General features: G+C 37.3%; 1 protein-coding gene across 4 annotated transcripts in view; it reads right to left on the bottom strand.

Moving 5' to 3' along the window:
- Positions 1 to 13,258, bottom strand: part of LOC137341844 (RAD51-associated protein 1-like) — a 47,371-nt gene that overhangs the window by 18,918 nt on the left and 15,195 nt on the right. For 2 of the 4 annotated variants that reach the window (XM_068005348.1, XM_068005349.1), the window contains one exon: positions 11,365 to 11,529. In XM_068005348.1, coding sequence (XP_067861449.1) covers positions 11,365 to 11,529 — 165 coding nt within the window. Of the gene's footprint in view, positions 1 to 11,364; positions 11,571 to 13,258 lie in introns of all 4 variants that reach the window. The other 2 variants (XM_068005351.1, XM_068005352.1) reach the window with 2 other exon arrangements.

Here is a 13,258-nt window from a genome sequence, read left to right as displayed (position 1 = left end):
TTTGCCTTTTTTATAGCTTTATCTACTTGGCAATTTCAAGGAATTATATATTTGAATTTCCCCTGCTCATTTACACCCTTCAGTGTTTTTCCATTTCTCGTTTTTCCTCCCAACATGCATTACCTTATTGTTCTCTGCGTTAAATTGCATTTCCCATCTGTGTAACCATCCCGATAACCAGACTATGTCCTCCTTAAAACTTTTACAGTCCTCCTCAATGTTTACCAAATCCCTACTTTTGTGAAATCAACTAATTTTATTATCATGCTTTCTACGCCCAAGTCCAAATTTTATATATATATATAAAAAAATATATAATTTTATTATATATAAATAAACAGATCCAGCACTCACTAACGGGGTACACCACTTCCAACTGCTCTTCAATTTGAACATCAGCCATTAACCCTAACCCTTTATTTACTGTCTCGTCAACCAAATTTCTGGCCATTTTGCTAAATTTCCTCTTATACTACACATTTGCATTTTTGTAACCAGCTTCCTGTGACAAGCTTTATCGAATGCCTTTTGAAAATCTAGAATACACCGGGTTAAAAATTCTGATTTTCTGTCTATTAAAGTGAAGTGGAATTTTTACCCCACTATCTCTACTGCATTCCCTTCAGAATACTCTATTAAATTTGTTGAACACAACTTACCTTTAATAAACCCATGCCGGCTATTCTGATTATCCCATGGGTGTTAGAGGATATTTTGAAAATACATCTACACTACTGTTACAGTTAAGCACAGGGTGCTGAAGATACTGTTTAGCATTTTGCATTTTATATAAGTATGGTTTATAAAGTATGGGCTAAATGTTTTATCCAACATTTACAATAATGTTTTCAGGTATAATGAGGGCCACCTGCCTAGTAGACTGTCCATATACTTTGCACAGTGTGGTAAATGGATCTCAGATTCAAGTGTGAATTCTGTGAAATCAGGCATTTATTTGAAACATTGAACATTTTGTTTGCCACAACTCCGCCAAGATTCACTTGACTTCAATCCATGTAAAATATTGGTTTTGAACTCAGACCAACTGAGAGCACCGAAACAAGCTTACAAATGCCATTAGAAGATACAGCCAGGCTCAACTAACTCTCTCCCTCTTATTTTGGCTGAAGAAATCTGAAGGGGAAAGAAGAGGATGCAAAAAGGATTCACAAGGATGATACCAGAATTGAGAGGATATCCTTATCAGGAAACTGAACAGGCTGGGGTTCTTTTCTCTAAAAAAAGAGAAGGCTGAGGGGTGACCAGGTTGAGGTCTTTAAAATAATAATAGGGTAGACGTAGAGAAAATGTATCCACTTGTGAGGGAGTCCAAAACTAGAGGTCATAAATACAAAATAGTCGCTAATAAATCCAATAGGGAATTCAGGAGAAACTTCTTTACTCAAAGAGTGGTAAAAATGTGGAACGTGCTACCACAAGGAGTAGATGAGGCAAATAGCATAGATGCATTTAAGGGGAAGCTAGATAAGCACATGAGGAGAAAGGAATAGAAGGGTATTCTGATGTGGTTAGATGAATTAGGGAGGGTGGAGGCTCGTGCGGAGTATAAATGCCAGCATAGACCAGTTGGGCCGAATGCAAGAACATATACAACAAGCTGGAATATGGATGTAGATTTGTGTGAAATTTCCACCAAATCTAATATCTCTTTACATACTAAACAAAGGATTGTTTGTGGCATAAAGCAAAGCCAACTGCTATAAATGATTGTTGGCACGATCAAAACCCTGATATATTCGCTTCTTGAAGTTCCTTATTGCCATCAGATCATAGGACACTTCATATTCATTGTTGCTTAAACAAACATACGTTATGAAAAAATGGGAATAGGAGCAGAAACGAGAGGTGCAAAGACAGAAGAACTAAAATTTTAAATGAATGTTTTAAATTAGGACACTGGGTAATTTATAACACTGTGATAGGCCAATCACTGCAGTGGTAATGACAGAAGGAAACACATAGCATATCAGTCAGTAGCTGCAATGTGAAAAGACAAGTTTATATTGTCACAAGTGAAAACTTAAACCAGCATTTTAGTAAGACTGGGGAAAAGGAAGGGGACAACAGATGTTGCAATCACAAAGAGGATGCTATTGGGTTGAATGGCCTGCAAAATGTTTAACAGAAAACTGTTAACTGGTAAATGATAATCTGAATGGAAAGACACCAAAAAAAAACATGCAAATAGCTGAAACGATGAAAAAAAAACAAGGGTGAGGCTCACACAAACAAAAGCCAAGAAAACATGGGAAATTAAGGAAAGTAAGGAAGAAAAAGAAACCTTCAGATGTGGAAGGTCTTAAATAAAAACCCATAAAGCTGGTGTACAGTTTGGCAAATACGTTATAAAGTGTAACATGTGCTTTAAAAACTAAACTGCAAAAAGGAGTCAGCGGGTTGGGAAATTGGCATTCAGGAGAATCGTAGGAGGAGGAATAGGAGCGGGTTGAAAGTGAGTGGAAAAAGAGAGGCCCAAGGAGAGGTTTAGAGGTAGCAGGTAAGTAAGCAGCAGAGAGTGGGAAGAGGAGAGACCAAAACAAAGGAAGCAGCAAATGGTGGAATGGTAGACAGCAGTATTGGGGTGGCAAGTAAGGGAGGAGCAGGGGAAAGGAAGGATAAACTTAAAATAAAATTTTAAACTAACTTAAAGTAGAACACAGCAAGTTGGGGCTAGTAGGGCAGGGATATAGTAACAATGGGTGAGGGTTTTGCGGTTTGGCAGCACCAGGGAGAGCCTTGAGGTTTGGCAGCACCAGGGAGAGCCTAGAGCTGAGTGTACTGTGAAGTGCTGCAGGGGTTTGACAATACTGCAGAGTGGTAACCTGGAGTTCGGCAAAACTGGTGGGTAGAAGCAGCGTGGAGCAGCTACAGGGGTGGGAAAGTTTGGGAAAAAGTTTGTAGATCTCCAAGAGACAATGAAGTAAGTAATTTTTGATTGGATGTGGAAAAATAAATAAGTGTTCACAGGCACCAACAGTAAATTAAGAATCCCTGGTACATGCACTCACTCCATCTGTGTTTGTCAGTTAAACTCTCTCTGAACACGAAACAATATGCTAATTTGAAACTCTAACTATAAAAAGATGTTAACATTCACTTGCCTGCTAGTTTTAAAATCTTTTGGCAAAACAAAGGAACTCAAAAATCCTGTTACAGTACAAGGACATATACCCTGCCAGTTACCATGATAGAATCATACTGATGCATGCTAGAAAATATTGAATGTGCTCAAATGGAGCATACAGGGATTTGCATGTACAAAGTGATAGCTCTAGGAAAAATATCAACTGCAAGTCCAGGCTTTTGAGAGAGGTTGAGGCATTCATGTAAAAACCTCATTGAAGGTTCTGAAAGACATATATGATAATTTTATAGATGCTTTTAATCATGTTATAGTGAAAATACCTATTTTTAGAAAATGCTTTTACTATGTTGCAAACCGTAGTCAGCAGCCTGAGCAAAAAGGGTGGCAGATTAAAAAAATTCAAAAGGTATTTTGAGCAATACGATTAGTTCAATTTAATGTCTTCAATGATTGGTTCTTCTGACTGATCATTCAGGTTTGGTTGTTTTCATTGAGGAAGTTATTGAGTCAGTGGAAGTCAGGTGGTGTATTTTGATTTTCAAAAAGCCTTTAACATTGTGTTACATAAAAGGCTACTAAATAAGGTTGAGTCCCGTGGGATTGGCAGGCAGATTTAGAGTTGGATAAGAAACTGGTTACATTCCCGTAGACACAAAGTAGTTGTAAATGGTAGTGGTTCAGCAGTGGGGGGGGGCGGGGGAACCAGTCACTAGTGAAGTTCCTTGGGCAGTGGTGACCCCACGTGTGCATCGTGCAAGGTTGTGTGTTCAAGGCTGCAGAGAGGGAGAAGGGCCTGGGTGTTATAGTGCATGAGTTATTAAAGGTTCATGGCCCGTAATGCAAAACTATTGCAAAAGTACATTGGGTGTTATGATGTATTGCTGGAATAATTAAATTCAATAAAAATTATTCTTTCTCTGTACAAGGCTTTGGTCAGGCGTCATCTAGAATACTGTGTCCCGTTTTGGGCACCTCACATGGTACATGATATAGAAACCCTGGAAAGATATCAAAGGAGGGTCACTAGATTGATATTTATTCTATAGGCCCTCAATTACCATGATAGACTAAGAGAGCTGGGGCTTTTTACTCTAGAAAAACATAATCTTCATAGAGAATTAATTGAGGTTTCGAAAATAATGAAAGGATTATAGTCAGTCCAAGTGGATAGGCTATTTGACCTAGGTAGGTTAGGGAGGAACAGGGGACACAAGTATAAGTTACATAAGCATAGAATTAGGTTTGATGCGAGGAAGCACTTCTCTTCACACAAAGTCATCGACTTCTAGAACAAGTTTCCAGCACGTGCAGTGAGTGCAGATTCACTGCAAGCATTCAAAAGGGAATTGGACGAGTTCCTGAGAGCGGCCAACATAACTACACGTAGAAGGGAGGATGCATCACCCAGTCACCGACGTCTGCTGGAACTTGTTTGATGGTTTTTGGGATTGATGGGGAATTTCCTAACGTTTTCATAAATTGGCTAAGGTTTTTCCTCTGGTGCTTTACCTCTCCCAGAATATTGGGTGGCTGCAGGGCTAGGCAGAGGACACGGAATGGGGTGATGATGCATAGAAGTTACACCGTACCAGTACAGGACAGGCTTGATGGACCAGCTGGTCTTCACCTGTCCTTCGTTTTCATACATGTCCTTAGAAGTTTCTAATTGAGAATTTTCTAGCTGTTCTTACTTTTGATTCATATGCTCCCTACCTCATCAGGTCTGATTTGTCACAGTTTAATTCAATAAAGTGTAGATAGAGACAGACAAATTATAGTGTACCCTATTCGAAAGTGTGCGTGTGTGGACATCAGCTGAGGACAGCATTAGGTTCTGCTGTTACGCCTCCTGAGTAGCCTGCTGGCATTCGCTGTACAAGCTTGTACGGAAGAAATGGTCACTTGGGCAAGGAACCAGATGTACCCCGGCCTAAGTTACCACTCATATGTAAAAAAAAATTAAAAGTTGTAACATAACATTGTACACTCAAGTACAACAGTGCGCAATTAATGAGATTACACGAACATCTCAAAAGATTGGCAATATTCACCCATCTGCGTCCCTTGAAAAAAAAGTCTTAGCTCAAAGTCTTTGCAGTGAGGACATAGTTCTAGTGAAGGAAATGGGTCAACTGTTCTAGCACTGTTAAAAACAGAAAAGGACTCTGTTGTAAGTCATTAATTTGCAGCCAGTAGTTTTTTTGTTTGTACTTAGTTCATGGTACTAGCTGCTAATATCTGGTGACCTCCGTCAAGAGAAGCCAACTTTTATTGTCTAGGGGACATGGAATGGAAAAATCCTACTTACAACAAAAATTTATCCAAACCTGCAACAGGGTAAATATTTTATTTAGACTTTTTTAATTACCTAAAAAAGAAATGTGGGTTTATTATTCAATTAATGTTGTAGGGACATTTAAAATAGTTACAAAAGGTGACTATAAATTGACAGTCATACCAAAAGCAATATATTTGTGTTCCTAAGGAATAATTTGCATTTTTGTTAATATAAAATTATACAATTGTCCATTTGGTTGAAAATTTTCCCCTAAGTATTCTTAACCCCATGAAACCTTTCATATACCAGCACAAAATATAACACAGGTTAGGGACAATGAAAACTTCAATTGAAATCTTCTGCGCATGCTTTACCTCTTCAGGTAATGCAGCAAAAAACTTCTCAGGGGCACAAAACCTTGTGCCAACACCCAATGTTTTATCCTCCAACTGTTTCTTAATCTTGTCCAATCAGGACATCTGGCTATGGAAACAAGAGAAAGATCTGCATTCCTATCAATTTTTTTTTAAACTTCATCAATCATGTACTAATTGTGATAAAAATGTCAGCCGTGGCTCATTGGTTGCACTCCCGCCTGAGTCAAAAGGTTGTGGGATCGTGAGACTTGAGCACATAATCCCGGTTGACACTTCAGTGCAATACTGAGGGAATGCTGCACAGTCGGAGGTGCCGTCTTTCGGATGAGACATTAAACCGAGGAGCCCCATCTGCCTTCTTGGGAGTACGTAAAGGATCCCATGGCACTATTCGAAGTACAGCAGGGGAGTTCTCCCAGTGTCCTGGCCAATATATATCCCTCAACCAACATCACTAAAACAGATTATCTGGCCATGTATCTCATTGCCATTTGTGGGTCTTAACTGTGCATATATTGGCTGCTGTGTTTACCTACATTATAACATTGAATACAATTCAAAAGGATCTCATTGGCTGTAAAGCGCTTTGGGACGTCCCGAGGCCATGAAAGGTGCAATATAAATGCAAGTCCTTTCCTTTTCCTTTGGTTCATTTCCCACTTTCTGCCTCGATTATCATACTGAAGAGAAAATACTTTTCTTTATTTAATAATCTTAAAACTTGACATTCATTTTATATAATCAAAATGGTTTTTAAAGTGGTTTTGCTTTGGCCTTTATACTGTCCCACACATTGCTCCTAGCCTAAAAACAGCAGCCTGAGCAGAGCATTGCACAGCTTTTTAAAAGTACCAGTGAGCATCTTGCAACGTTCTGCTCAGTGCCAGATGAGCTTTACAGCAATGAATGGAGCAAAATAAATTCCAAAGATCAAAACAAAAATGCATTTCATAACACTAACTCTTTTTAAACAGCTAGGCAACGCAATAGTGAGTACAGTTTGAGGGATGCATTGGAAGCAAAAAGCTGAGTAATGCATCAGGCCTTTTATGAAATTAACTGGTCAGCTGTTAAAATGTTTTTACGGTTAAAAAAATGAATATTCACAAAGGTCTATGGCTTTTGCTTAGAATGGAGATAACCATAAGATATTCAAGTCTACTGGCTGAGTTGAAGGCAAGGTTTTACTTCCAGCAACACTTCACTGACCTTTCCCTCACTCTAAATACCCTGTACGTGCAGACACACATGTCCAGAAGTGGATTGATTGCATCTTTATTTAGACTTGCGCATAAATGCTTTTCCAGGATGTTAGATATTAACCATCATTAAAAAATATTGCCAGATTTAGCAATTTAAGTCAATTTAACCAAATAAATAATAATATACAATTAAACTTTGAACTGGAGCAGGCCCACACCCATTTATCTTCCTAGTCCCAAAACACTGCATGCAGTCATCTATCCTTAGAACTACAACTGTTGGTGACATATATAGAAACTAACTTTTGTACTGAATTCTGATGTTATATTGTGATCCATATACACATAATGTGAACACATTTTTTGAGATACTTAGAGGGTCAACAGCAGAAATCTGACCAAACTTCAGTTTAAAAATAAAGAGGGTGATATTAACTGGCAGCCAGTTCCTGATTGAAAGTCATGAGGTGAAGCAACAAAGGTAGAATATTGCACTCTAATGTCTAATTATCATAAATAATACAGGTAAAGTGCAGGAAGTGGCTTTAAATAGCCATTCTTGCCTACAATGTTGAAATTCTTTGACTTTCTCAGCTTGTGTATTCCTGACCAACTGCTCTCAAAAACAATTTAACATCCTTTATATCCAGGATGTGATGCAAAATAATTTTCCAGGCACATCTCTGAATAGCAGCATAAGTAAATCACTTATACGTTAAATATTCAGGAGGAAGTTCATCAGCTTTAGTAAGGCTATTACAAATAAGACCTCAACTGTAGCAACAAGCAACCTGTCAACCTATCCACAAATATATTTAGGGGTGCTCTACTTTTTAAGCTGACAAGTCTCGGTTAGATCACTTGGACCCCACAGCTGTACAGTTTTTCTGCATTATAGCATTTATCAATAATTTGTACAACTTACAAATTTGTTAATTGATATTCATAGAAAAAAAATCAGTCCTTTATTATGCTAGTTCTGAGATATTATTGTCCCTAGAACATTTTAGAAATAAGAAATAAACTTTTTAATTACCCTGTATCTTCACACTATATCATGTTGAAGAAGCACTAAGGAGGAGATTGGCCAAGGCAAGCATCTGTGGAATGTTCCCCTTCCCAAAAAATTTCCTGACAATGAGCATTCAGCTTTAAATATGTATCTCTGAGCTACAATTCTGCTGACCTCAAATTATCGTGTCATCGCAATGTGAAATCTTCACTAAAAAACACTACCCTAAAATATATATTTTAAAATTTACTCCAAGGAATTTTTCTAAAAATTCGTTTTGATAAATGGGGAAAATACACATTCCAATTAAGCTTGCTGAACTTCTGTGACACGGTCATTTTTAAAAAATATAAAAGTCTTCTGTAACGGTCTCTCTGGTTACGTCGTACTCTCAAATTCTTTCTATCACCCTCTCCCTATCTTTCTGTTTGTAGTCTTCCATTGAGAATGTGATTTTGTTAGCAGGAATTAGGCATTCTCATGCTTTTTTGTTAAAAGAGGAATTTCATCCCCATAATTTGTAAATCCCGAACATCACTTCAAATAATAATTAACCAAACAAAAGGACAAGTTTGCACTCAATCCCCACAGTACTTCTTTCACAAAAAATAAATACTTGGTCACTGTTTAGTTTACAAGTAATTTTAATTTTTAATTTCAACTATATAAATGCATGATCTTTCTTTCAACTACCCTCTGTGTGAAAAAATGCTTCCTGATTTAATTCCTAAATGGCCTAACTCTAATTTTATTATGCCTCCTTGTTCTGCATTCTCCCATCAAAGGAAATAGTTTCTCTGTTTCTACCCTCGTTTCACCACTCAACCTTCTTAACTCAATGGAATACAAACCAAGTTTATGCATTATTCCAGTGAATTATTCTGGTGAATCTGCACTGTACTCCTCAGACCAATATATCTTTCCTGAGGTGCCTTGCCTGAGAACAAAGTACTCTAGATGGGGTCTGACCAAGGCTCTGTACAACTGAAGCATCACGTCCTCACTTTTGTTATTTAGTCTGTCTGTCTCTCTTTGTAACTTCCTACTCTCATCTACAAAACTTACTATGCCTCCTAACTTAAGTGTCATCTGCAAACTTGGATATATAACTCCCTGTTCCTTCATCTAAGTCATTAATATATAAAGGTGAAAAGCTGAGGCCTCAGTACCGATCCTTGGCGATCACATCACATCCTGCTAATCAGAGCGCATTCACTTTATCCCTATTCTCTGTCTCTTACCTCCCAACCAATTACCAACCTGCGTCACAAGGTTATCTCCTATTCCGTGCGCTTTCAATTTTGATAATCTCGTGTGTGGAAATTTATCAAATGCATTATGGAAGTTCCTACTACTGAAGTAAATTAAACTCAAATTACAATAAATAAATGGAAGTTTCAGTACTTATGCTCCAAACACTCCTGTTCAGGCTAAACTCCACACTCTCCTGATCTTTCACACTCCAATGGCATCGTGCAGCTCAAGACTCTAGTTGATAGTAGATAGCTGCAGTTGGGTGAAATCAATGATAATACAAGCTGCACAGAAACACCTATGAATTTGACATCACTGTCTCTCTGGAGAGAATTTTATTAGTACTTTCTTGCCTTCATACTGCTGTCCCTTCTGTCAGACATATGGTCTAAATTTGCTTTTCACATTCCAATACACCACAGCCGATCTCAGACATGGTGTACAAAGGGTACTAAAATGTTTTCTGGCCTGTTTTAAATGTTACTAAGTTCTATTTTGTTGAACATCTATCTGCTACATTAGGCACTTCATGCAAAAAAATGTACCCAGACTCCTCCTCAACCTGCCAATTTTAAAATTATTTGTGTTATTTCCTTTTTACAATATTTTTGTTGGTACACATACATTCATTGAGTCCTAAATTCTGCCCATTCTGGGTTGTTATATATTAGAGATTTATTTCTATTCTATTCCTCTGTGTTGACATTGCAGTTAAATGAGCAAATTCAAATTTCCCTAGTCCTGGGGAGTCATGGTGACTGGTTGGGTAACTCCCTACAGCACAGGAGATTTAAATCCGGAGATTTATCTGCAATGCAAACATGGACAATCAAGCGGCCAGGCAGCAAGATCAGATTATTAGTCCAGTCTATCCCTGAACAAGGTGCAGGTAACCATCTCAGACTGGATTGCACTTCCAATATTAATATTCAACACAGGAGGAGGCCATTTGGCCCACTGCTCCTATGCCGATGCTAGCTCTTCAACTGGAACTAACAACTCGCATTTCCTGCTTTTTCCCCCATTTCCTTTTATATGCTTCTATTTCAAATATTGTCCACTTAGCTCTTAATTATACACTCTGTTTCAATGGCCACTTGTGATAAGGCATTCCACCCTAGGAACATAGGAACAGGAGTAGGTCATTCAACCCCTTGAGCCTGTCCTGCCATTCAATTAGATCATGGATAATCTGTACCTTAACTCCATCTACCCACCTTGGTTCCGTAACCCTTAATACCTTTGCCTAACAAAAATCTACCAATCTCAGTTTTGACATTTTCAATTGACCTAGCCTCAACAGCTTTCTTTTCTAATAACGCTCTGTATGAAACAATTTCTTCTAACAACCTCCTTCCTTCTTCTAGTGATAATCCTCAATCTATGCCCCCTCGTCACCGATGCAACTAATGGAAACTATCCTTCACTATTTAACCTCTTAAAGCTTTTTAATTTTGAAAATTTCAATTAGATCTCCTTGAATTTTTCAATCCTTTTATCACAATCAGATCCTCTCATTCCTGGTACAATTCCTGTGAATCTTCATTGTGCCCCTTCATGGCTCTAATGTAAGCTGCACATGGTCTGTTGGAAGGGATGGACTAGATGAGCCAAATGATATTTTCTCATCCTGTACTTTGGAATGTTCTGAACCATTTTAATGCTTAGCACACATGTAAAATCAATAAAAGGATATATCATTTTGGAATAGTTTACTTGAAACTAGATTTGGAAAATTATCAAGGGCAAAAGTCACCATCAGAGCAAAAATGTTTGCCTCATATTGTTATGCACCAGAAACAAATACCACTAGAGAAGTCAATTCCTATTAAACAAAGTAAATACCTTTTAATAGAATTCCAAAAAAATTGGTGAATTTTATATTTCCTTGTATACATTAAATTGTGAATTCCAAAAATGTATCCCTTTATTCAGTTAACGTAAAAATTACTATTGGGTTATTGATGTGAGAAACTCAAATATTCACTTAATAAGAGTAAAGCACTAGAATTCTATAAAAACTATAAATGTGTTGAAAGAGAAAATAGTTCTACATTTTCAGTTCTTCATTTTAATGGAAACATTTACAACCCAGAGAGTAAAGATTTTGTAATTATTAGTTACCAACTACTCACATGGTGTGTAGTCTTGTTCTTTTCCGTAATCCTCTTCACATTCATCATCACTACCTCTATCATCAAGTAGAATTTGCCTCTGTTTTGATGTAGCTCCAGATACTGCTTGACTCTGTCTACGTCGAACCGACGGGCCTTCATTTTCAGCAGTAATCTTATCTAGGCCTACAGAAAAACACTGGCTGTGGATTACAACCATCATTGTTCTAAATAATATAAAGAAAATATAATGATACTATCTAATAATCTATAATTAATTATATAATAAAACAGTAGGTCTAGCATGCTTTTTCCCTCTGCCACATTTCTCCAATTCCTATCTGTCACGCTTCAAATGTCACACCCACAGTTAAAAATAAATATAAAGAAACAGTGGCAGTCACTTGGAATGTGCAGAAGACTCGCAAACAAAAAATATCAGAGCCACAATATCTGCAGCTTCTTGATCAATCTTATTTTTAAAAAAAGAAACGGTAGAGCCAGGATTGATTGCCTAACCAGCAATCAAACTCTTGTAGATATTTTTAAATACTGCTATTTGCTTCTACTAGTTTCATTTAATTTCAGCCAATTGGTCACCATATGGTACTAATATCCCACCTTCGCTTTCAACAACAGTTGCAATTCGGGATTGTCCAGATACTTTTTCTCATACCCAACACAAAAGCCAGCTCCAATAGGTAAGCGTGCACTACCTGTGATCTGAGGCGTGATCTGAATGAATGACCATTCAGGAGAACCAATGGGTAAAAGAAAGGTGGCAGTAAACCAACTAAATTACTCAAAATACTTTTTTGAAAATGTTTTCATTCACCATTTTTACTCTTCAGCTGCCAACCATGGGCTCAAAATAAGGTTTCTAATATAATAAAAACATTTTTAAAATTACAATTCACTACAACACAAATAAAACTATTATCATTTTGCCTTTGAGTACCTTCATTAAGATCTTTGACTGAAAGCCTCAGACTCTATCAAAAGCCTAGGCTTACTTTTTATACATTTTCCAGAGCTAACACAAAGCCTCCAATTTTCTTGATAACCCAATCTGAGCATTTGCCAGCATGTATTAGTATGATTCTTTCAATGTAACTGGTAGGTTGTGCATCCTTATTCTACAACAGGTTTCTCAGTTCTTCGGTTTTTCCAAATTATTTGGAAATCAGCTGGAGAAAAACTTTTAACAGTTTTATTCAGGTAAAGTTTCACACTTAAGCTATGAGTGAGAGTGAGAGCGCGAGAAAATTATTTTGTTTTTCTCAGTGAGAAATCGAATTGTGTCTTTACTCATGATTTGAAAACAAATTGGAAAAAGCTTTTTGAGCTTAAGTTTCAATGAAAGCATTTAAATTCTTATTTCAGAAAGAATTGAACAGAATGCAAGATGTGAGAAAATAAAGTGAACACACACATACATAGATAATTAAAAAACTTTCAAACACAATTCTTTCATTGGAGATGTGCACCACCACCCACATGAAAACAATCAAAACATGAACCGTCTTATGAGATGATTTTTGACAGGGTAACAATGTATATACTGATAGTTGTTTAGAGATGTAATTTATCTTTAATAAAGCAGCCACATGTTTATTTAAAGTTAGTGCCTAAAACCACTAATTTATTATACAGGAACAAATCAAAAACTCTCAATTCAGTGACTGAACTCTCCAAATTCTCCCTCTACCCACGGGCTACCACACCAAAGAACCCTCCACCCATCCTTCCAAACCCTGCATTTTACCCCCAATTCAGTCAAACTATAAGTTTCCCCTCTACAGTGTAATTAAACAACAGGACCTATTGCTATCACACCTAGGACGCCCATTGTAATACTGCCAGACCCTCTCCTATCAATTTAGCTAAACCCCAGAATACCCGAGGACTGTAAAAC

The sequence above is a fragment of the Heptranchias perlo genome, chromosome 24, assembly GCF_035084215.1.
Source record: "Heptranchias perlo isolate sHepPer1 chromosome 24, sHepPer1.hap1, whole genome shotgun sequence".
NCBI lineage: Eukaryota > Metazoa > Chordata > Chondrichthyes > Hexanchiformes > Hexanchidae > Heptranchias > Heptranchias perlo.
This window is presented reverse-complemented; position numbering and strand designations above follow the sequence as displayed.